The sequence below is a fragment of the Ahaetulla prasina genome, chromosome 1 (genome assembly GCF_028640845.1).
Source record: "Ahaetulla prasina isolate Xishuangbanna chromosome 1, ASM2864084v1, whole genome shotgun sequence".
NCBI classification, from domain to species: Eukaryota; Metazoa; Chordata; class Lepidosauria; order Squamata; family Colubridae; genus Ahaetulla; species Ahaetulla prasina.
Genome location: NC_080539.1, coordinates 321,021,578 through 321,045,954, shown reverse-complemented (window position 1 = coordinate 321,045,954; position 24,377 = coordinate 321,021,578). Strand labels below are relative to the sequence as shown.

General features: G+C 38.8%; 1 protein-coding gene and 1 long non-coding RNA gene across 2 annotated transcripts in view; one reads left to right on the top strand and one right to left on the bottom strand.

Annotated features, from left to right (window-relative positions):
* Positions 1-24,377, top strand: part of LOC131187778 (uncharacterized) — a 37,006-nt gene that overhangs the window by 2,737 nt on the left and 9,892 nt on the right. Inside the window, exons 2-3 of the long non-coding RNA XR_009152623.1 lie at positions 13,216-13,367; positions 17,257-17,363. This is a non-coding gene — a long non-coding RNA (uncharacterized LOC131187778). The remainder of the gene's footprint in view (positions 1-13,215; positions 13,368-17,256; positions 17,364-24,377) is intronic.
* Positions 6,189-23,425, bottom strand: BATF (basic leucine zipper ATF-like transcription factor). Its single transcript, XM_058162388.1, has 3 exons — positions 23,074-23,425; positions 20,410-20,514; positions 6,189-9,392 (listed from the first exon to the last, which is right to left on the bottom strand). Exons 1-3 carry the CDS (start codon positions 23,137-23,139, stop codon positions 9,183-9,185), a joined length of 381 nt encoding a protein of 126 aa, XP_058018371.1. The 5' UTR covers positions 23,140-23,425; the 3' UTR covers positions 6,189-9,182.

Genomic DNA, 24,377 nt, shown 5'->3' with positions numbered 1-24,377 from the left:
CAGTCTTTTGGTAGATGTCTTATTTTCTTTGCTTTCTTACAAAAGCAGCTTTTCTTACAAATGTGTCAAGGTCAGTCTCCCTCAATCTTCTTGTCAGATTTGCTACAAAGCTAACATGTACTTGGGGCAATTTCAATTCAAGAGAAATTAAATTATTTTTTGCTTGGAAATAGAAAGGAGGATGGCAGATGGTGGCTGTGTGGGAGGTATGCCCTGTAGATGTAATGCACGGACACAATTCTGCTTTTTAATGTAAGGGGAATAGTTGCTTGATTGGTGCCACTTGTCTTAGGTAAAAATAATGCAGTCCTTGAAAGGAAATTATAAGCAGGATTTCCCAAACTTTATATGTACATTCTATCTAGATATATTGAATTTTAATATCCATCATCCTTAGTTGTTGAGGAATGCTCCACGTAGAAGAATAGTAGCAGAAGAGGACAAACTCTGGGGCAAAAGGCAGAATGTAATGGAACAGAAATAAAAGTGATGAGATGGTCACCAGATTTAAACACATCTGCACCGCAATGAAAAATGTGTGCACATGAGTCATTGGGTCATAGAAAGAATAAACATTGCCTTGCTGGACCAGGTCAGGGTCCATCTAGTCTCACACACTATCTAGGAAGATGCTTTTGAATAGTTGAGGTTTTCTCCCTGCCCTGATTTAGCACAGTGCAATCTTGGAATGTAGCACTGTAGTTTCCTGCTAGACAAAGGGAGAAACATATTTCTGAGGTATGTGCCATGCATCTCAGCTGCTCTGTTTGGGCAGACAAATATTTTCAGTCACTCTACCAGCAAGGGATTTACATAACAGCAACATTTCACTTTATATTAACAATACTGCCGTCAGGCCTCAAGAACCAAGAAAGATATGTGGAATTATTTCCAAGCAGTTTCCCTTATTGTTCCTCAATTATAGACAAAAAGCTGGCCAAATTAGAAGATACAAAAACTAATCAGATAACAACTGGAGCAAAATGAATTGGATAAAATAATATATGGGAAAGACCAAAAATTAATCAGTAAAACATATAATTTCCTGTTACGATATAAAATGGAAGAGGAAATAGTGAAGGAAACTATGATTAAACGGGCAAGAAATTTTAACCATACAGTAGAATTAGAGAAGTGGGAAAAGATGTAGAGAACAAATACGAAACTGACTATATTGACAGCATACAAGGAAAACCAGATGAAAATGTTTCATAGATGGCATCTTCCGCCAGCTAGAATAGCAAAGATGTTCCCTAGTAACTCACCAAAGTATTGGAAGTGTAAGAGTAACTACGGAACATATTACCATCTTTGGTGGACATGCCCAGTGGCAAAACAATTTTGGGCTAAAATTAAAAAGTGGATAGAAGAAATAATACAGAAATCAATAAAGGGAGAGCCAGAACAATTCCTATTAGGGATCCCAACAGAAAACCACACAAATGATACACAATACTTAATACTACACATATTAACGGCGGCATGTATAACATATGTGCAAAATTGGGAAAAAGAGAACCCACCAACAGAGGAAGATTTAATTAAGAAAATTCTAGAATGCGCTGAGATGGATAAACTCACAAAAGAAATCAAAGAAAAAGAGGATACAGAATATTATAAGGTCTGGTGTAGATGGTATGAATGGTTAGAAAATAGGAAAGATAAGAACACTGAATAATAGGGTAGAATGTAGATGAAATAAAGGAAGAAAGATCATAAAAGAAAAATAAGATAGGATTAATATATATATATATATATTATATATATATATATAAAAGGACCGCTCTGAATAGCTGATAAGAAATAGTGATATATATATAAATGTCGTATGTTTGTCTTATGTTTTAATGTGTACAAATAAAAAAAATTCAAAAAAAGCTGGCCAAATTAAAGCAACTATTTGCATCACCACAGATCTACTCTGAGAATTGGGAGGATCCTGCTTAATCTCTTTCTCCTGACCAAACTATCTAAGCTTCACTGCATCGTTGCCCTCTGCAATGCAGACCTTCCCTCCTGGGAATCCAAACTTCATACCTCCACACCTGGTGAATTATTGTGAATATGAAGTATTAGCAGTCATGGCCTAATAGCAAACAACAAGCAAATGTTCGTGTATTTTTTTAACTCTGGTTTCCTGGGCATCCTAACTAACTATCCTAACTGTATGACTGTAACTTTGTTGCTGGCAATCCTTATGATTTATATTGATAAAATGACCATCATTTGTGTTGTAAATGTTGTACCTTGATGAATGTATCTTTTCTTTTATGTACACTGAGAGCATATGCACCAAGACAAATTCCTTGTGTGTCCAATCACACTTGGCCAATAAAAAATTCTATTCTATTCTATTCTAAACTAAGATGAAATGCCTTCATCTCAAGGCATTAAATCTATTTAATTTCGTTTACCAAGTTATTATTTCTTCCTTCAATGCAGAGGTGGGTTTCAGCAGGTTCTGACTAGTTCTGGAGAACCGGTAGCGGAAATTTTGAGTAGTTCGGAGAACCGGTAAATACCACCTCTGACTGGCCCCGCCCCCACCTATTCTCTGCCGCCGAGTCCCAGTTGATTGGGAAGAAATGGGGATTTTGCAGTAACCTTCCCCTGGAGTGGGGAGGGAATGAAGATTTTACAGTATCTTTCCCCTGCCACATCCACCAAGCTATCCACACCAAGCCACGCCCACAGAACCACAGTAGTAAAAAAAATTTAATCCCACCACTGCTTCAATGGCTAATACAAAGGGCTTAAGAAGATAGCATATGCCACTAAGAAACACTAACATGAAAGGAAAAGAGATTGGGAGGGTGGAAGAAAAAGCTAAAGTTGCATAATAATCAACAAAGATGAAAGCAATTTTAAAAGAAGCGAATACATTGTTGGTGTCTCAGCAGAGTCAATGTCATAACCCATTTTCCCATCTTTTTCTTTACTGTGGCCTCATTTAATAGCTGAACAACAGAACTGTTTGATGCATATGAACCAAACAATATGTTCTATTATACTGAGTCAAAGACAAGCTGTTAAACCAGTTGTGGCATGTTGCAAATACAGAAACACAATTAAAGAATGGTTGTGATTTCAAGGCAAATATCAAACTGGTTTACTTGCCATGATGGAATTTTTCAAAAATGCCAAGATAGCTGAATGAAAAGGGAGGAGCTGGTATATGGAAGATAAGCTTAAAAACAGCATCTTATATGTTATTCTATTAACAACAACAGAGGTGGAACTGCATTTCATGTGAAGGAAGTGCATGTGTATTGAAAACTGAACTATAAGAATTGGAGGATGAGGATTCAGTTCAGTGGATAAGAATATAAAGAAAGGAAAACAAGGATACTATTGTGGGGTGAGAGGCTAAATGCTAATTAGGCAGAAAATCTGGATGATGCTTTTCTGGCCCAGATTATAGAATTTTCCGGGAAGAGATATAGAGTCACATTGGAAGATTTTAACTACATAGAAACTCTTGGAAAGTCAACTCAGTCAAGACTGGAAGGTCTCCAAAAATCAGTGGTCTTGTTTCCACCGTTTCTTGTTTTAGTTTCCAGAAATATACATCATGGAACAACCTTGATTGCATAAAATATGACTTCTGTAACAGAGGTGTTAACGCTTGGAACTCACTACCTGGCTCTGTGGTCTCTTCTCAAAATCCCAAAAACTTCAATCAAAAACTGTCTACTATTGACCTCACCCCATTCCTAAGAGGACTATAAGGGGTGTGCATAAGAGCACAAAAGTGCCTACCGTTCCTGTCCTATTGCTCCCCTTCATTATATCAAATTAATATAGTTGTTGCATACTTTTGCTTATATATATATTTTTATGATATGTTGTTGTTTTATATCAATGTTTGCGTATACTGTTGTGACAAAATAAAATAAAATAAAAAATAAAAAAAATAAAAAAAGTAGAAGTCCACTGGAAATACATTAATCTTCACTAGGTACATGAATTAAATGTAGATTGACTCATATTTATTTGAGAAAATGAAGCGGCTTCCCCAATCTAGTCTTCAGCCTTGAAGTTTCCTGATAATCTCCACTTCTAGCCCACATTAACTTTTGGAGGCAGCCTGGTGCTGTGCTTAACTCAGCCTACAATGTCTACTCAACATTCAGATTTAATACAACTCTACATTTTAAACCTTCCATTTTACCCCCAAGCAAAAACCTAATTTGTTGACTCACTGCAATGGTTGAGAGCAATGCTGCGCATGATGAAGATGAAACAACTTCAATACAATATAGAAATGACTGATGTGCCATGTGAAAATGCATATCTATGATACACTGATTTCTGCAAACACACACACCCCACCTCTGTTTAAACAGTATCTCTTTTATCTGTGAGCCTGATGATGTGATCCAAGCCAAATGTATAGTAAAATATTTTCCCAGTGATACAAAACTAACTAAATGAACAAGAAAAAAAGTTTAATGCACAATAATCAGAATTATTCATCAGATTAGTAATCTACATTATTAATTTAAGTGACTAATATTTGACCTGAGTGTATTGTATCAGAAATGCACATTTACTTGTGTGTCATTTTACTGAACTCATTAAATTTTATTTCTAAACAAAAGCACAGCATTTCATTGTTAAAAGCTAAACTCATGCATACTCTACAATGTTATTATTGTAGCTCTTAGGGCAGCCAACAGGTGTCAGCATGGATCACAAAGCCAATAGATCTCCCAAGAAAGTAGTGGGTCTAGAAATTGTAATTTGTTTCAGAGTTTAACTGCAAATGTTTGTTAATTGTTAAAAATCCTGTTAAAGCCTTTGTCAGTCCTGGAAGCCATCTTTCACTTTGGAATTTAGGGCTGCCACATTTAGTGCTGTGGGAAACTGGGAGAGGGGATTGTATGGAGTTGGAGAGATATCTAGCCACAATTACATTCTTTTCTCTGAGAGTCAAGGACATCCTGCCTTGCGCCTGGAGTGGTGTGACTGGGAGGCAACTCCAGTTGGGACGGTGCATTGATTGGACCATGTGATGGACTTGTGGGTGCAGGGACTTGGACTTTCTTTTGGGTGGGGAAAACCTGGAAACTTTCAGATTCAGGTTTTCCCAGATATGCCAATATGACATCTCTAATGGAACGTTGAGGAACTTCTAGCCTCGGAGTCTTTTTTCGTTGCGGGTGTTACTTGGAACCCTGACAGCCTGTATAATTGGAAGAAGTTGCATCTCTTTGATGGTGAAAATGACATTGATACAAATATTTCTGAAATATTCTTCAAAAGAGAGTATCTAGATATTACCTTCTGATATCTCTGAAAGATATGGCTACATGGACATCATTTTGTGCATAATTATGTCCAAAGGCAGCAATTATGTAAACAAAGCCACCATAAGCATTCAACATTCTTCTAAATCTGTGTGTCTAAAAAAAAGTTGTTTTCCTCATCTTACAATCCAATTAGCTTACTGTGTAAGTCTACTATGAGAGTAGAATCTGGTTGACTACCTTCTTGGCTCAAAACCAGAGTAAGGCCAAAGTTGGTTAGTACTTGGACAAAAGGAAATTGAAAAATTCCCAGAACGTAAGGACAAACGACTTTTATGTTTTGCCAAGAAAACTGCATGTATATGTTAATGAAGTCACTAGGAGTTGAGCTTCATTGGAAGAGAAGTTACCTTATTCCATCAGATGGATGCTGGATCTTGAATTATGAGCTTCTCTTTGGACTTCAAGTGCTTCTGCTGCCTTGTATGTGACTTTGATTTGTAATGCTGGAATGACACTATTCAAGATTCTGACTGTAGCTTCTGAATGAGATGTTCTTTAAGAGTGCAAGAATTACAGTACTGCAATCCAACTGCAATCCTCTATCTCTGTTCAAGTGTTGAGTAAATCACTTTTTCAGCAGGTCAGATGAAAATAAGCAGCAGTGAAGCCTTTGGTAGCATTTATAGCATAAATATTAAAATTAGCCTTTCTCCTTTTCTCCTGCGATCATATTTATCCTTATTCTTTCAGAAAGATGTACTGGTACATGACAATTCTATTGTTTTTTCAAAATCATAGTTTGTGAGGGACACCACCTTGTGTATGTTGAATGTCAAATAAATTAGGAGACTATGTCTTTTTAAACCTGTCTTTATTATTCAAGTTTTTCCATAGAATAGAATAGAATAGAATTGAATTGAATTGAATTGAATTGAATTGAATTTTTTTATTGGCCAAGTGTGTGATTGGACACACAAGGAATTTGTCTTGGTGCATATGCTCTCAGTGTACATAAAAGAAAAGATACCTTCATTAAGGTACAACGCTTACAACACTTAATGATAGTCATAGGGTACAAATTTAACACTTAATGATACAACACTTAATGATAGTCATGGGGTACAAATAAGCAATCAGGAAACAATATCAGTATAAATCATAAGGATATAAGCAACAAAGTTACAGTCATAAGTGGAAGGAGATGGGTGACGGGAACGATGAGAAGATTAATAGTAGTGCAGATTTAGTAAATAGTTTGACAGGGTTGAGGGAATTATTTGTTTAGCAGAGTGATGGCGTTTGGGAAAAAACTGTTCTTGTGTCTAGTTGTTCTGGTGTGCTGTGCTCTGTAGCGTCGTTTTGAGGGTAGGAGTTGAAACAGTTCATGTCCAGGATGGAAGGGGTCTAATACTCTGTGTCAAAATAATTAACCCAAATAAAGTTCATAGTTCTGATATCCAATGCAATCAGGTAAGATAACTGCAGTCACTATTGTAAACGAATTTACAGCTGACCTTGGGAAAACAATGGCTGTCTCTCAAGGGGGAAAGGAGCAAACTGTTAAAGATATTTGAGAAGTGATTTACACAGACCTACTGTATATAAAGGTAAGAAAGGAATTCAAAATAACTAGCCAGCTGGCAAACTATCTATCTGGACTTTTTATTAGGCATCATTTTATATAATTCCCCAGCTATTAAAATAAACAAACAAAAAAAACCCCAACCAAGGGGTATTTCATGGGGTTTTCCATTAGCATTTGTCCCTATGATTTTGGACAAATTATTTTCATAATCACTGGAAATAAACCCCTGATGCTAACAAATATTTGTATAACAGTGGAATATGTTCTCCAAAACAAGGACAACACGTTCCCTTGTTTATCAAAACTTTTGAAAGAAAAAATGTGTTTATGTTATTATGTGTAGCAATTCAGAACCACCCGAGCCTCTAGCTTCCCTGAGAATGGCAGATTAGCTTTGAGATCAGCTAAATAAATGGAAACAAAACTGTTCATCCAGAATTTAATTTTAATATTAATAAACACAGAGGCCTTATACATAGTGCTGATTATGCATGCTACCATTGAATACAAGCATCTGCCAGATCTGATAATACATTCAAGGGACTAAAAGTCAGTTGGGGAAAACATAGTTCTGGTGCTTTTATGTAACAGGGTAAATGGATGTTACTTCTAATTTCTGCATCACAGTGTTATCATATATAGATGTTAAACTCTCCTTTCAAATCAATTAAAGGACTGTACAATTTGCATCTTTTATGTATTATATGATTAGTAGCTTTTATGACATATTTTCTATAGTTGCGCAGTCGGTATCTAAATGGAGTCAGAGACGCTGACACGAACTTGTAGTTTTATATAAATAAATATATTTTACATTTCTATTTACAGCAAACAAGATAGTCAGGCACATCACTACATTATGAGGTAAATCGTCAGGTAGATCATAGAACAGCATACAGAGCACAGAGAAGAAAAAGGCAGGAAAAAAAGGAAACTCTCCCTTTACACCCAGCAACCAATCATAATGTAGGTTTTTTTTTTTTTTTACATTTTTATCCCGCCCTTCTCCGAAGACTCAGGGCGGCTTACAGTGTGTAAGGCAATAGTCTCATTCTATTTGTATATTTACAAAGTCAACTTATTGCCCCCCCAACAATCTGGGTCCTCATTTTACCTACCTTATAAAGGATGGAAGGCTGAGTCAACCTTGGACCTGGTGGGACTAGAACCTGCAGTAATTGCAGGCAGCTGGTTTTAATAACAGGCTTCTTACAGCCTTGAGCCACCACGGCCCTCGGGCAGGAGCCTACACTCTCCAACTAATCAACTACAACTATGTGTTCTGGCCCATTATACACTTTACTGTTCCAGCTATTAAATAACTTAACAGGATACCTAGGGAGTTCTAAACCCAGACTAGGAAAAGAACAAAGAATTAATATTTCTTTCTCAACTCCTGAAGTCCTGCTTGCCTCCCATCCCCACCTTACACTAATAACTAACATTGAATAAAGAAACAAAAAGGCACCTGCTAATTATGAGAGGCAGGTAGGACTAGTAATTAAGGCATCAGGCTAGAAACTAGGAGACTGTGAATTCTAGTCCCACCTTAGCCACGAAAGCGGGTTGGATAACCTTGGATCATTCATACTGTTTCAGCCGAGCTTACCTCACAAGGTTGTGATTGTTGTTGTGGGGAAAATAGGAGTGTTAGATATGTTTATAAAAATATAATAAAGGTAGGATATAAATAAAAATAAAATATGATCAGTGTAAACCTGTGGCTGCGTTCATGCCAGACATCCGTGGTGAATCAGTTTCAGAATTAATTCAATAACTGCAAAGGATGGGACTACAGAACACACTAAGCTAAAGTTTGGCTGTGTGATCTGTTGTGCTGGGCTAATACAACCAATGTTTGTCTCACAGACATGTTTTTCTTGTCCCATTGATTAAGGGCTTGGAACCAGGTGGGGGAGGAATTGATAGAAATAAAAGCAAAAAATCAGACTTTAAAATAAAATATGTCAGTTTTTTTTTAAAAAAAAGAAATTTTATTTAGGAAAATAATGAATTACTTTTAGCTACTTTCTGAGAATCACGTTTCTAGAGCCAGTAGCGTACACATTTTGCAAAAGAACACACATCAATATGCAGTACTTCAGTGCAAATAACAGAAATATGTTGTTATCTTGTTGTCTGGATCTCATTTACCAACGCAAGCCCTTGGCAGCAACACTTCTTTTATGTCCTGCTATCCGCCCAAGGTCGGATCCAAGACATCTTGACTCCACATTCTGCTAGGCAGAGCATCTGCTAGATATTCTGAGCTGTCCAAGGCAGAAACCTCATCTCATTGTTCTAGGCATGGAATCCAAGCTTTTTTTTCAATCCAAGTATTGATATCAGTGCTGGAAACAAGATGAGCTGATATGGCTCTGAGGAAAAGCAAGTGGGGTAAAAAGCACCTCTGAAGGCCCTGGAGGTTGTGTCTGGAGAATCGAGCAATGAGTCTCATGGGAATTCAACACTGTGGAAAAATGCTTCAGTTCCTCTGTTAGATGTTTGATTTCTCGCCGCAAAGCCGCATTCTGTCTCTCCAAGTCTTCACTCTCCTTTAATGAAGGAAAAAAAATAGGATATAACCAGAGGAAATAATGTGGGTAATCAACCCACCTGCAAAACAAGACCTAGTCCTCTCTGGATATAAACATTCTAATTGTGTTATATCAAAGTTATATCAAAATTGTAAAATTAATTGTGCACTTAAAGCTTTTAATAATTCTTCACAGAACCAGAGTTAAAAACAGTAGATTAGTGAGATCCTTACTTCCTTCCATACTTACTAAGAGGATCTTTATTGCAAGCATTTCAGTATGGGTATTCTTAAAACATTCCATTATATGTGACTGCAACACCTGAATGATTAATCAATTCTTCATAGGAATTCTGACATAATTCTGTCATGGATATATGCATGTACAATTGATTGTACACAATTGTACAATCAATTTGTATACCATTGGCCTCCATTGGCTCAAGGGATATCTGGCAAAGGATAATGAAATTCTCTTCTGATGCTTATTATGGTATTATCTGATTATTAAAATATATTGTCATTTTTGATGAGACAAGGAAAATCAGATTGGGAACTGATTGATGAATTACTAAAGCTACAAATTTCTCATCACCCTTCCTAAAACAAAGGCAGCTCCCATCAGTAATCTCTCAATGAATATTGAAGGCTGATTTGGCAAATGGGTAACCATATATTTCAAATAAGTGAGTGGATAAATAAATAAACAAATACAATAAAGTTTACATCTACAACTTTAGGATAACAAATAGAAAAAAAGACTCTAGCCAATCCCTGAGGACAGGCTAAACTATTATATTCTCCAAACTCTTCTTGAAGAGACGGGTTTCATAACCTTTTAGAAGCCCTAATATTTTGCGGGGAAAGGTGTAAAACAATTAGGGGTACGCTATTACATACAAGAGGAGCCATCATCTCTGGGTTCCCTTCATGAGTGCATTATCTCAAAGGCAGGATTCCCAGCAAACCCTCTGTTCCTCATCTGAATAGTCTTTGGGGCAGTCTCTTAAAGACTGAATTGAAAGAATCAAACTGAGAAGTGACAAGACATGAGGGACTGTGTACAAAGTTCTTTCATCCAGGAACAATTGCAACTGGCACATAAAATAGAATTGTGTGAAATCTCTCTTGGCAATGGTGAGCAAGAGTTGTGAGTCAAAAGAACTCCTAAATTGTAAACCACTTTCGTCCTGAGGAGCACAGCCCCATCTAGAATTAAAGATGAAATATATTCAGATTCAATATAACTTCAGATTTACTATTATTTTATCTTGCTGGGATTCAGTCTAAGTCTTAACCAGTAGGCTACACTGCTGTCAGTCATCTATCTTTGTGATCAACCAAGCACTCTATAGACTGCTTTCATTTCCAGAAAATTCCCAAGTGCCACATGAAAGCACATGGGAGCCATCAGGTGCCTGGGGCACAGACTGATTGAATAGGCCCTTGTTTCCCGTGAAGGCTTGTGGCATAGTAAAATTCTATGAAAATTAGAACATGATCTGACCATGATTACCTAAATATGATAAATAAATAAATAAAATCTCAAAGGGCTGAGAAATATGCCCCCCCACCATCACTTCTATTATATAATCTCTTCCATGGGTTAAACCCATGATCGTTTGGGATAAGTCTTTGATTGTCAGGATGGACAAAAATGTACAAACTGCCTCCCATCCTGGGGGAAGATAAATTGAAATCCTTCAGCACCAAAAGCCTGGAGTCAACCAGGAAGTCTAGCAGTCAAGGCTCTGTACCAGTTATACATATGAGAGAAGATTTGATTCTCTGCTTAATTTCCCAGATGATCAGAGCCACTCTTGCTTGCATGTCAAGAGTCATGCCTGCTGTAACACCCAGATGGACATATCCCCATGAAAGTCATCCTCCATACAGGTTCCAATGATAAAAACTAGTCTTTGCTGCCATCCATAATCAAGTTATAAACAGGGAAGAGCCACACTAGGGGAAGACCAGGCATTTCGCTACAGCCATGATGGCAAACCTATGGCATGCGTGCCCGAAGTGGCACACGGAGCCATGTTGCCTGGCACACACAGCGTTGCCCGTTCCTCTTCTGAGTTTCTGGCGTACATGGCGTGCAACGATCAGCTGGCCTTTTTGTGTGCGGCAGTGGCAGAAACTGGAAGAGCTAGTCTTCCGTTTTCCTGCATGAGCATGTGTGCTGGCCAGCTGATCATTGTGCACGCATGTGTGCCAGAAACCCAGAAGAGTAGCTGTAGGGCGCGCATGCGCATGCCAGAAACAGTAACTTCATTTTTGGGTGCGCGCATGCGCCCTGAACAGCTCCTTTTCCGGATTGCGGCCCACTCGGTCCCAAAAAGTTTCACCATCACTGAGCAAAGCCCAGAGACCAGGGACTGTTATGTAGTACTTTGGAAGAGATTAGGAGATTAGTAGTGGGGCAGTAGTGAGCAGTCCCAATTCCTCTTCCCTGAGGACAGCTTACTCCCTACCTCATTTGCCTTCTCCATCTCAGTGACACCCTCTTCTGCCAACTTCCTTCTATATGCCTCACTAGTCTCCCAAATGATTCTTGCAGAATGGACAACCTCAACCTCACCACATAGATTCCTCTTGCTCTCTATCAACACACTGTTACTATTATTAGACCATTTGCATTGTGAAATGGGGCTGCCTGAGTGTTCTAATATTGCTGTTAAACTGCAAGTGAGATGAGGACAAAAGTTCAGTAGATGACACGCCAGTAAATATTAGGAAACATCTAAGGGATTATTAGCTAATAGCAAGACAATGCAGATGTGGGACATGCTTACACAACAATAAATAATTTATTACTAAATTATTTATTTAGTAGGTAGTCCTTGCTTCCATTGCTAAGCAAGATAATTGCTACACGAGTTTTTGTGACTTTTTTAACACAGCTGTTATGTAATTAAATGAAGCATTATCGTTAAGCAAATCCAGTCGTCGTCCCCCCCATTGGCTTTGCTTGTTGGTATCTGGCTGGGAATGGCAATCAGATTATCTCAGGAATTACAACCATCATAAATACATGCCAGTTGCCAAGCACTCAAATTTCCTCATGTGGCTGTGGGGATGCTGCAACAGTCATAAGCGCAAGAACCTGTCTTAAATCACTTTTTTCAGTGCCACTGTAACTCTAAACCAGGGCTATCAAACTCGCGGCCTGCCAGCCAGATGTGTCACGTGCTGGCCATGCCCACAACCAAGTTAGCGAAGGGGGGGGAATTCACAATACATCATGTGACACCATTGTGACAACATGAATTTGACACCCTGCTCTGAACAGTTGCTAAAAGAATGGCTGTAAGTCTAGGACTACCTGTAGTGCTCATGAAGATGACGAGATATATTTTATTTCTAATGAATTTCTATGACATTTAGACAAGCATATGCAAACTTTGAAGGGACGCAGTGGCTCAGTGGCTAAGAAGCTGAGCTTGTCAATCGAATCCCTAGTGCCGCGTAACGGGGTGAGTCCCGTTACTTGTCCCAGCTTCTGCCAACCTAGAAGTTTGAAAGCACATAAAAAATGCAAGTAGAAAAATAGGAACCACCTTTGGTGGGAAAGTAAGAGTTTTCCACGCGCCTTTGGCATTTAGTCATGCCAGCCACATGACCACGGAGACGTATTCCGACAGCACTGGCTCTTCAGCTTTGAAATGGAGATGAGCATACAGTAGTTCCCCCTAGAGTTGGGAACGACTAGCACATATGTGCGAGGGGAACCTATGCAAACTTTACTACATCTGCTTGCCTTGCTTTTTTGGTGATAGTTTTCTCTTTACCAATAATATGCAAATAACCAGCCTAGAAATAACTTGACTCTTTTCCAGATCTACCTACATTATTCATTGTCATGCTTCCTGCAAAGCAAAGGAAATCAACTAGAACAACATGGTTGACCTCTGTTCCCTGGACCAGCATTTAAGATGAGGAGAGGAGGAGCCATATAAGGATCCTTTTCTTTTCAGAAGGTGACAGATTGGTAGGTATTACAATCCTAATGACATTTATTTTTCCAGGGAATTGCTACTTAGACCTTTAAATATCTCTTTAATGGAAAATGCAGGGGAGTGGGGGGTAATGTTGCTTCACCATAAGGTCATCTGCATAGGGAAAGTGAAGACAGATTGCATCTTTCATCAGCTATCAAGAACTCATTTATTTTGCTGTTTCATATACTGTTAATTAATCTCCTGACAATTGTGGATGAATGGAACAAGCAGGTAACAATGAAGCAGTCCAAAGCTTGTTTTCAAGAACAGGGCATATAAGCCTGACAAAGCCCTTATTTTAATGGTACATAATTTTGTGGTTTGGAAGCCATACTTGGTTTTTTTACAGGCCTGTGAGGTGGGAGTTTTCTGAGGGGGGTGGGGGAAGGAAAGTTAATAAATGTAAGTTAAAAACAGAAAATGAATACGTAAGACACAAATGACCAGGAGCAAATGTGACCAGGACAGTAGCATGGAGGCAAATTGACTAGGAGAATGGAGAAAGCAGTGATGAGCCTTGCCCAGGTGCCCCTTTGGGCAGAGGGTAAGGTGGGTGTAAGGGGAAAGGCCAAGAAGAGTGGCCAAAAGCACACTAGAGAGCGTAAGGAGCAAACAGGTTGAGGTATGACATGGAGCAAGCAGAGGAAGCAAGAACACAGCAGGGAGTTGAAGGAACAGAGCAAGGAAGAAACAGGAAATGCAAGAGAAAGAAATAAGACTACGAAGCAGGGAGAGCAGGTTAGGAACACGGTAAATAGATAATGTGGAGGAAAAATTTTGGAGTCCCTGAATTGTTGCAGGCTGTCACAGACACTTCTGGCATTCCTATCTTACTTGGTTTACTGACTGACAGGTGTTTCAAACATTCATGCAAAGAAAGAACTCTGAACAAGTAACCAACACCACCATTTTTTACACTGCAAAAAGGTAGCAATAAAGACTCCCTCAAGCCAGGCTTGACATCCTGGTGACTTCCTGGACATCCCCTTTAAGTTTCCTTAGAAATAATGCAGAAGAGTTTTGCCAGTGCCTCTTCCAATTTTATTTTATTTTTTTTACTTTTTGGTCTAGACCAGTGATTCTCAACCTTGGCATCTTTAAGATTTCAGCTCAAGCATTTTGGTTGGGGAATTCAGGTAGTTAAAGTCCATCCATCTTAAAATTGCTAAAGTTGAGAAATGTTGATCTAAACTACAGTCCTAGAATCATCTGGTGCTGTCCTGTTCAAACGTTAAGCAGATCTTGGTTTGTTTCACTGTTAGCCAGGATTGGCTATGTCTACCTCTCCTCAGGTTCAAAGAAACAAACAGATGTTATAAAGGGCAGAACTTTCCATTTCCCCTACTTTGTACCAAATTTATGAAAAAAATAATTTCCCCACACATCATGGTCCTAATCACAGATCTTTCCTCTTGCTCCCATACAACCATTAGTCTAGTTAACCCGCCTGTATTTTTATTTTATTTTTTTAATTTATTATTTATTTATTTATTTAATTATCAACAAGAACAAGGAAACACGTAACAGTATAGACATAGACATGGACACATGAAAAAGATTGGCACATAAAAAAGGATATAAATAGGCAAAACATAGCCACAAACACATAGAATGATTACATATAATCGGGAACAGTAGGACAGGGATGGTAGGCACACTGGTGCACTTATACATGCCCCCCCCCCAATTTTTATTAGGCAAATGACGTTTTTCTGTAATAACATCTTTGCAGAGTTTCCAGATTGATGTTTTTCTTGTAAACTCGGTCTGGGCAAACCCAAGAAGGAAAAGCAGACCTAGTTGTGTCAGCGGATGACATTTCTGCGCTTGGCCGCATTCTGCCCCCAGCCAGCAACTTATGAGAAATGACAGCAACATATCCTGCACTATGCGTTCCTACTGCCTCTCACCAAGCCCTTGTCAAGCCCTTGTATTTCCTCAACCTAAGCCACATACATCCTGACCCCTTGAGAGGGGGTCAGTAACTGCCATCGCTGCTTAGCAAAACCACCTGACACAGGAAACTGTGTCACTGAAGAAGAAGGAAAGTCTTGCTTGCATCTTTCAGCAGCTGCAGGGAAAGAGGCAGTGCAGTGTAGAAATTCATCAGTTGAAATCATGGCTGTTCTCCCCAAGGCCTTGCTCAAAAGCAAGCCGGCTTTTAGAGTGTAAGATGGCCAGGACACTGTAACACAGGTCTTTCCCCAAATGGCTATCTCTGAATTTGAGGCCTTTGTGTGTGAGGATGTTTCTTCATGTTATTCGTTTAGCTTGGGGAAGGCCAAGCTGCCAAACTTTCAAGCAAGCTCATGGCGCTCAGACAAGGGCTATATCACATGTGGTAAACCTCAGCAATTACCCACTAGCCCCTTCGAAGAGAAACCACAAAAATTGAAATTATTTATACACATGTAAAACTTTGCTGCAAGTTGGGTTTGCAAGTTGGGTTCAGTCAAAAGCAAGTATACAATGGATTAAAACAACTCTTGAGTAAATCACCTCACAGTTCTTGCAAAGAGTCATATGGCCAAATACTTTCTTAGAGCACGAAAAGTCCTCCACTCTAAAAGCTATCATATAAGAGCAGTGATGGGATCCTGCTGGTTTAACAACCGGTTTGGTGATTGCGCCCTTTGCTTGTGCAGTTTTGACAAAACTAAACTTTCCTGTTACTTCTGGGGACTAACACAGGTGAGGCACAGCAATCCGCTCTGCTGCGCGAATCAGCTCAGAGAATAAAGGTAAGTAAAGCGCACAGGGATAGGCGGGCGGACCCACCTGATCATCGGAGCTACCGGTACACCCGAACCGGTCCAAACCGGCTGAATCCCACCCCTGTATAACAGAGAGGACAAGATGGAAAACTTTCCCATGCGTTTTATGTGCAAGAGGATTTTTTTAAATACAGAGATGGTTGCATACACTCACAATGTTCATTTAATTCTTGAAGTGGTCAGCCAAAGAAGAATTGGCAATCCAAATGCTATTTATGCAAACTAGGCAAAAGCATTCAGGTTTTATGTGATCTCCAGAAACTCAGGGATGAGAGGCATGCACTACTCTATGTTACTCTGGCTTTCTGGGAGACTCAAGTAACAAAAAGTAGGGCTGGTAAGCACACAGAATTCATTGATAATATTTCAACATGTCATGATGCCCAACGTCATTATCTTTCCACATGTATAGTGTAACATGGAACGAAAGACCCAAGCTCTTAATGAGATTCAGTGTGGATTATCCTACACATGTAAAATGTATTTCAGTGAGTTGGAATTAGCACTACAGATGCTAAAGAAATAATTATTTTAAAGTTCAGAGGATTTAGTGATTTGTCTGCTGAGCTCACCCTAAATATTTCCAAGAGATAAAATGCCCCTGAGAATAAACAGATATATATTTTGAATTATAAATAAAATTCATGATTGAAACAAGTGCTATAGGTCCTACTTTTTTAGCGCTGGAGACCCTGAACCAGCTTTCCACAGCTTAGTGCATTTTTGTTAAATTAGTCTGCTGTCTGCCTCATTCCCAGGCTGCATGGCCAACAGATCAGGGGTGAAATCTAAAAATTTTCCCTACCGGTTCTGTGGGCGTGGCTTAATTGGTGGGCGTGGCTTGGTGGTCAGATGTCTGGGTGGGCGTGGTCAATAACAATAAATAATAAAAATAATTAACGAAGTATACAAAACAATAAGAGGTACCAAAAACCAACTTTCACATTTTACACACACACAACACAACACAACTGACTCACACACACACAAAATGCCACATACAGCTTTGTGAGATTTTGTGTATTTGTGTAGTTAGAATGAAACACTACAGGAACACACCAAATCTCAGAAAGCTGCACAAATATTTTATTTTATTTTATCCCAGAGTTCCTCAGCCAGCAAAGCAGGAAGTCAAAGCAAGCTTCTTCTTTTTTTTGCTTCAGTAGCTGAAGAAAGCAAAGCGTTGCCAGCCCGAAAGAGCAGTAATTATAGGTAAGTGAGGAGGGGGCATTGGGTGAGCATGGGTGGGGGCTCTTGTAAGTGGGGGCTGTTAAAAAGTGAGTTTAAAAGCCTGCTAGGATCAGGAAACTTCTCTGGGATCGCCAGAGGTAAAAAAGTTTTAAAGTCAGCTCCTCTGACGATCTCAGCTGAAATTCCCTCATAGCAGCCCAGAACCTCTTAAAATAATTGTTTTAACATGTAGAAAACATGTTTTTTAAGGTTCTGGTGATGAGGAACTCAGCTGGGATGGCCAGAGGAGCCTTTTAAAGCCCCCCCTTTCCTTTTTTTCCCCTTCGGCTGAAGAGGTTTTTAAAAAAAAAACTTTTAAAGTGTTCTGATGATCTCTGCTCAGCCCCGTGATCAGCAGAGGTTTTTTTTTTTTTAAGGTATATTTTTGGCTGAATAAAAAATTTTTAAAGTAAAAAAAAAACACACCTCTGCTGATGGTGCGGCTCAGCAGAGGCAGGGGGGGCGGGGCCAGGGATTTTTGCTACCGGTCCTCCGAACCAGCAGCTGCCATCACTACCTAATCGGGAGAGCCGGTGCGAACCGGGAGCATTTCACCCCTGCAACAGATGATGAGAGTTGTAATCAAACACTGATGGCAACTACAAATGTAGTACTGAGGAAGGTTACATTATATGCTACATATGTCCAATACAAACAATATACCATGCTTTTTCTTTAAGATAATCTTCATCAAGTATTTCTGGGGAAAAAATAGTGAACTGATATCTGTGCCTTCAAAATAGGATTCACATACTTCCTGTTTTACTTTCTAATTTTGCTTTAGGAAATTGCTTGTTAATTCTACTAGGAACTGGATTGGATTGACAGGCTTTACCGAATTGGGCACGTTTTCTTCAATCTTTAGCAAAAGTAATTTAAATACAAGTGTAAAAACTTGATTCTTTTGGAATAAACAGCACAAAAGTGAGAAGAACAGATTGAGGGTCCAGATGGATTTGAAATAAGATTTTGGAAATAATAGTAAGAATCCTTTCCATTTTCCCAGTAGCATGGAAAAATGCTATTGTTTTGAAATCTCTTTAAAAGCATGATAGGATAAGACTTTGAGGATTGGGCACTAGAGGGAACCAGTCATGTCTAAGCCCAGAGATGATATTGAAAGCTCAATTGAGTTCAACCTTTTATTTGCTTACAATGGACAGATTCTTGCCAAATTAAAGCTATAACTTAACCCTAATGGAGGCATTCTAGGGTGTGGCTACCCTGAACCTCTTTACCACTCCCCAATCCAACTCAGGATTACACAATTTCTTAATCCAGGCCTCTTTCAGGGAAAGCTCTGTGTTGCCAAAACTCTCCCCCACTGGTTCTGCAGGTGCATATTTCATCACTTAAAGATAGAAGAATTCTTAAAATTGACTTATTACAGAATGAAGCAAAATATTTTAACACTGGACATATTGAAGGATATTTGTGAACAATGGGCCCTCAGAAGTTAATAATAAGAGTGTCTGTCTCTATAGAAAAACTATTTTGAAAAAAAGTTATGAAAGAACATTTTTGAACAAATTTAGACTGATCTGAAAGTGGGTTTAAAAATGACAAGCTACATAAACAATATGAAAAAAGATGCTACAGTGGACATATAAAAAACTGGCTGATGTCTTAATAATCAAAAGGAATATACAAATAAGAAGCCAACCTGCATAATTTTCCCATATTAGATTTATAAAAGAGGATTGGTAAAGCTTTGAAGAATTTTGTGAGAAATTTTGTGAGAAAAATGAAAACAAATCTAGTTTTAGAACATTATTTGAAGGGATTAAAGATCAAGATTGTTAAAAGGAAGGCATATAATTTGGTTTATTTGATCAAGGTTAAAATAAGTATGTTGCTATCTCTGGTAATCTTTAATGGACTTTTGCGAATCAGGGCTGAAACAATGAGGTTTTAAGATTTGTTTATAGATAAAAAGATGGGATATGGGGGGGAAAAGAGATCACTAACCTACCATTGTTGGTAGGTAGTAAATTATTAAAACTCTTTATACTTGCGATCAAAGGAGATGTCATTTCTTTATATATCTTTTTCTTTTTATTATTATTTTCTTAGCTGCACTTGAAATAAGTTTAATAACATTATTATAAAAAGTAATCATCAAATTTTGACATAGATTACCTGTTAACTAAATAGCACTCCAATAGCTGACCAGATGTGGAAACAATTTGGGGTAGGTGAAGAAGGAGGATATTGGTGCTTTTTGAGGCTTCTGATAAATCTCAAGACCCATTTCTCACAAAGATAAATACAAAAGAGAATATGAGAAAAGTACAAGAAGTTATCATCTCAGACCCTCAGAATGCCACAAGATTGACCTTTTTGACTTAATAGGTTACAGATGGGCCTCTAAGGAAGTGATGTCATCTTAAGAGAGTGAGGCTTTTTAATCTACATATTTGCATTTAATGAGATTTAAAGTTGGGAATGGGTAGTATGATCTTGGCAAATTATATCCATTTTTAACCTTTCCCAAAAACAAAACAAACAAACAAAACCTCAATAGCCATTTTGGGTATTTTAAAAATGGGAATGGGAAATTCCAAGGAGGGAAATTATCATTTCCAGTCTTAAAACTATTCCCAACTCCCCCAACCATCATAAAATTTAGCAATTTTATCCACTACATTTTGTATATATATATTTCATTTATTGTACATTACTGATTCCCAAAGATTCTGAGCAGTTGATACAATCCCCAGGTGCTACTCAAGTGGCCTTAGATTTGCCTCAATGAGCCATGCAAAGTGTTGGAGAAACTACTGATGTTTCACAGTTTTATAGATCAAGCAATTCTTTAAATTATTGCTACAGACCTAAATCAGATTGTGCTGTGCTGTGCGGTGCTAATTATTATATTATATATATTGTATCATACCATACCATACCTTATATTATATTATATTACATTGTACATTATGTGCCTTCTGGCTAGAAAAACAAGATTTAAATGGAGATACTAATATTAATAATGAGTAGAAATCCAGATGAAGATGACAGAAGCATTTACCAAGTGCAGGTGATCTGCTTTCTCTGTCTGTCTCTGCCGACTCTTCTGAGCTGCGATGCGATTCTTTTCTCTTCTTTGTACTTTCCTCATTTCATCAGAAGAGTCCTGAAATGCAAATATACTTTTCCAAACTATTGCCTTTGGAATGTATGGACCAGAAATGTATGATAGTTGGGTGTACCATTGAAAGACCTTAAAGACCAGGAAGGGAACAGGTCATCCTGGAGAAACTCTAGCTACATGGTTGCTAAGATTTGAACTGACTTGATGGCATATAATCAATCAGCGAAAGAAAGTCTGATGATTTTAGTGATGTGCTGGTGGGAGATGTGAATGTGAACTTAGTATGTACTTTTGTATGCAAATCGGGTTATGTTGTTATTTTATTATTTATTAATTATTTATTAAATTTTTATACCGCCCTTCTCCCGAAGGACTCAGGGCGGTGTACAGCCAAAGATAAAACACAATACATATACAATTAAAACCAACAATTAAAACCTAGCAAATTACAAAAGGCTGATAATTAAAAGTTTAAATTTAAAATTATAAAAGAATTTAAAAACCCCAATAAAAACCCCAATTTAAGATTAAAACTATTAAAACCATTATGCCAGTCCCGCTTGAATAAATAAATATGTTTTTAGCTCACGACGGAAGGTCCGAAGATCAGGCACTTGACGTAGGCCAGGGGGAAGTTCATTCCAAAGCGTCGATGCTCCAACAGAGAAGGCCCTACTCCTAGGGGCCGCCAGCCGACACTGTTTGGCAGACGGCACCCTGAGGAGACCTTCTCTGTGAGAGCATACGGGTCGGTGGGAGGCATAGGGTAACAGCAGGCGGTCTCGTAAGTACCCGGGTCCTAAGCCATGGAGCGCTTTGAAGGTGGTAACCAGAATCTTGAAGTGCACCCGAAAGACCACAGGAAGCCAGTGCAGACTACGCAGCAGTGATGTTACATGGAAGCCGCGAGCGGCTCCCGTTACTACTCGCGCAGCCGCATTCTGGACTAACTGTAGCCTCCGGGTGCACCTCAAGGGCAGCCCCATGTAGAGAGCATTGCAGTAATCCAACCGAGACGTGACCAGAGCGTGAGTGACTGTGCATAAGGCATCCCGGTCAAGGAAGGGACGCAACTGGCGAACCAAGCGAACTTGGTAGAAAGCCCTCCTGGAGACGGCCGCTAGTTGTTGCTAGTGAACCCAAATTATTGCAGGCAAGAGACTGTAAGGTGTAACATGAGCTGAAAATTATTGTATCAAATTAGTTGTTTGATAGGGAAAATAGAATGAATGACTGCAAATTATATATATAAACAGTAAAAAAAACTAAGCAAGTAGATCAGGGCTCTTCAACCTTGGAAATTTTAAGCCTTGTAGACTTCAACTCCCAGAATCCCCCAGCCAGCAAAGCTGGCTGGGGAATTCTGGGAATTGAAGTCCACCAGATTTAAAGTTGCCAAGGCTGAAGAGCCCTGAAGTAGTTCAATCTATATAGAACTGCGGCTGGATATAAAAATGTGCTACTGCCTCTTTGTTTATGAAAGCAAAAGCTGGGTATGTTAAGAGAAATACAAAAGTAAACTGAATGCCGTAGGAAAGGAATATATAAGACATGTGTAAAACAAGAACAGATTACGTGATGAATTAATGAATGGGTATTGAACAGTTCAAGAAAATACTGATTGAATGGAGCTGAGATCCTTAAATAAAAAGGAGTAGCTTAAAAACGTAAAGAGCAAAAGGCAAGGTAGAAAGCAGTATACGAACCTGATGAATCCAACGTTTGCAAGGATATTCAAAAGAATAGTAGTGCTTGTATAAACTAGTTTTAGCTTTTCATTTTTTTAAATTATCTATCCATATCCTTTTGCCTTTAATCTCCTTTCCGCACTCTGCTGAACTTTGCTTAAAGAGACTAGCATAATGTGTATACACTGCATTGGGTTTGATGTAATAATCCAAAATTTCTACCTATGTTTTTTAAAAAATCCTTACGGTGATATATTTTATTGTCTCTCACTGATAACATCTAGCTGTGTAGTCCTCTAGAATTTTCTTCTTCCATCTTTAACGTTTAAACCTAAGAGCATTTTGCACACAACTGAAGTATTATTTTTTTTGAAGTTTAGGACCCCGTTCCTAAGGATGCAAAACGGTGATACTTTTAATATTTGAAAATTTATCACATCTCTCAGTAGAGAAAATGCCCCACCTTAACACATTTTAATGCATCAATCAGCCCCTAGCCTTTTGCAGAAAAACCAGAACTTTCCTCATGACAGGAGATAATTTTGGATAGGAGAAAAAGATTGATTTTTTTTTGGTAAAACTAAACAATTCTAATGCAAACCACTCCAGGGCCATTAGGCTAGCTTTCTCCAAATCAGCAGCCCTAAATCCCAGAATTGCAGCTGATAGGTGGCTGGGAAATCTGGGAACTGTGGTCCCTCTTTAACTTACGCCTTCCCCTGAATCAGAGCGGTCAATTTGATTCAAAGGAGAGACGCGCAGTTGGGGAACGCAGTTCCTCATCTATTTGATTTTTAATGCCTCGGCAAACTTCACCTGTTGAATTCCGCTAGATTGGACCCGGGTACTACCGCCTTGCTCGCAATAAACCGCCGTTTAAGCGCATCATTCAATCGACAGAAAGCGGCCCCACCTGTTTGCTGGATGAAGAGGACTGGCTGAAGCTGCTGGAGTCACTGCTGTCAGAGCTATGGGGCATGGCTCGCAGCACCCCCTGCCTGTCGACTCCCTTTCCTTCTTCCTTCTGGCCTTCGCGGTCTTTGCCCGCCTTTTCCTTTAAACTGGACACTTTCTCTCCTTTTCTTTCGGCGTCCTCTGAGCCGGCCGGTCACTTTCTCTTCCCTTCTCCCACCGCGCCTGTCAGCAGTTACGTCCCTCGGCCTTCAGAGCAATGCATCTCGCGCGCCGCTTCGCCTCTCCCTTTAGCTGGTGTGGGTTCTCGGAAGCTTCAAGGGACTTCACTGAAAGTCACGTGGGCGGAAACTTTGAGAAGAAATGTTACAGAACTTTTTTAAAAAAAATCGACTCTGGGAAAATCAAATGGTGTTAAAGAGAAAGAACCCGAGTAACATCGGGGGGAGGGGCGGGGGGAGAAAAAGAGCGAGAGAGCGCGCGATTGGTTTCAGCTGCGTGACAAACGGGAGCGGATCAGAGAAATAACCAGGTTGGTGTAAAGGTGGGGAATTTACGCATGCTTAAGAGAGAAAAATAGTTCCGTTCTTATGTTTTGCATAGAATTGATAAAACTGACAATAAAAAAACTCCAAGAGACTAAAATACAGTCTCTTGAGTGTTTTAGTAGCGTTAAGTAGAAATTGAGTAGTGTTAAAAAAAGACCTCTGCTTTTTTTTTAATGCTTATTTTCAGCTATGGAAGAATCTGCTTTGCCATTCAGTCCTCTCATTCTTGGGTATCAGAAATTCAAATTTTGAATTTTTCCTTCCAAATAGTTGGAACTTTGGATATTTTTCCTTTTAGGTTGGTAAGAATCTGAGAATTCCCAAATGATTGCAGTAGCTTGAAATGGATCCACTGGAAAAGAAGAAAACAAAATATTTAAAATGGCCTTATTAAAGCCACTCATATTCATATGAGCTAACTGAGAAAATTTGGGTGGTCCGCAGAAAAATTGTTTGCATTTTTTATATTGCACTAAATACTATTTATCCTTTTAAAAATTCATATTAGTGGTCCTTGGGATTTAAAATTATGGATGTAGTGGTCCCTGAGGTCCGAAAGGTTGGTGACCCTCAAACTAGCCAGTTGGGGTTATCTCTTCCAGATACATTGATGGAAAATTCTCCCAGATATATTCAAGATCTCCTTGCTTCTAAACTTCTGTTTTTATATAGCATACAGAATCTTAATTTAAAATGATAGATCACAATGTCCCATTTAAAACTAATCAAAACTAATGGCCAACTGATGGTCAAGGAA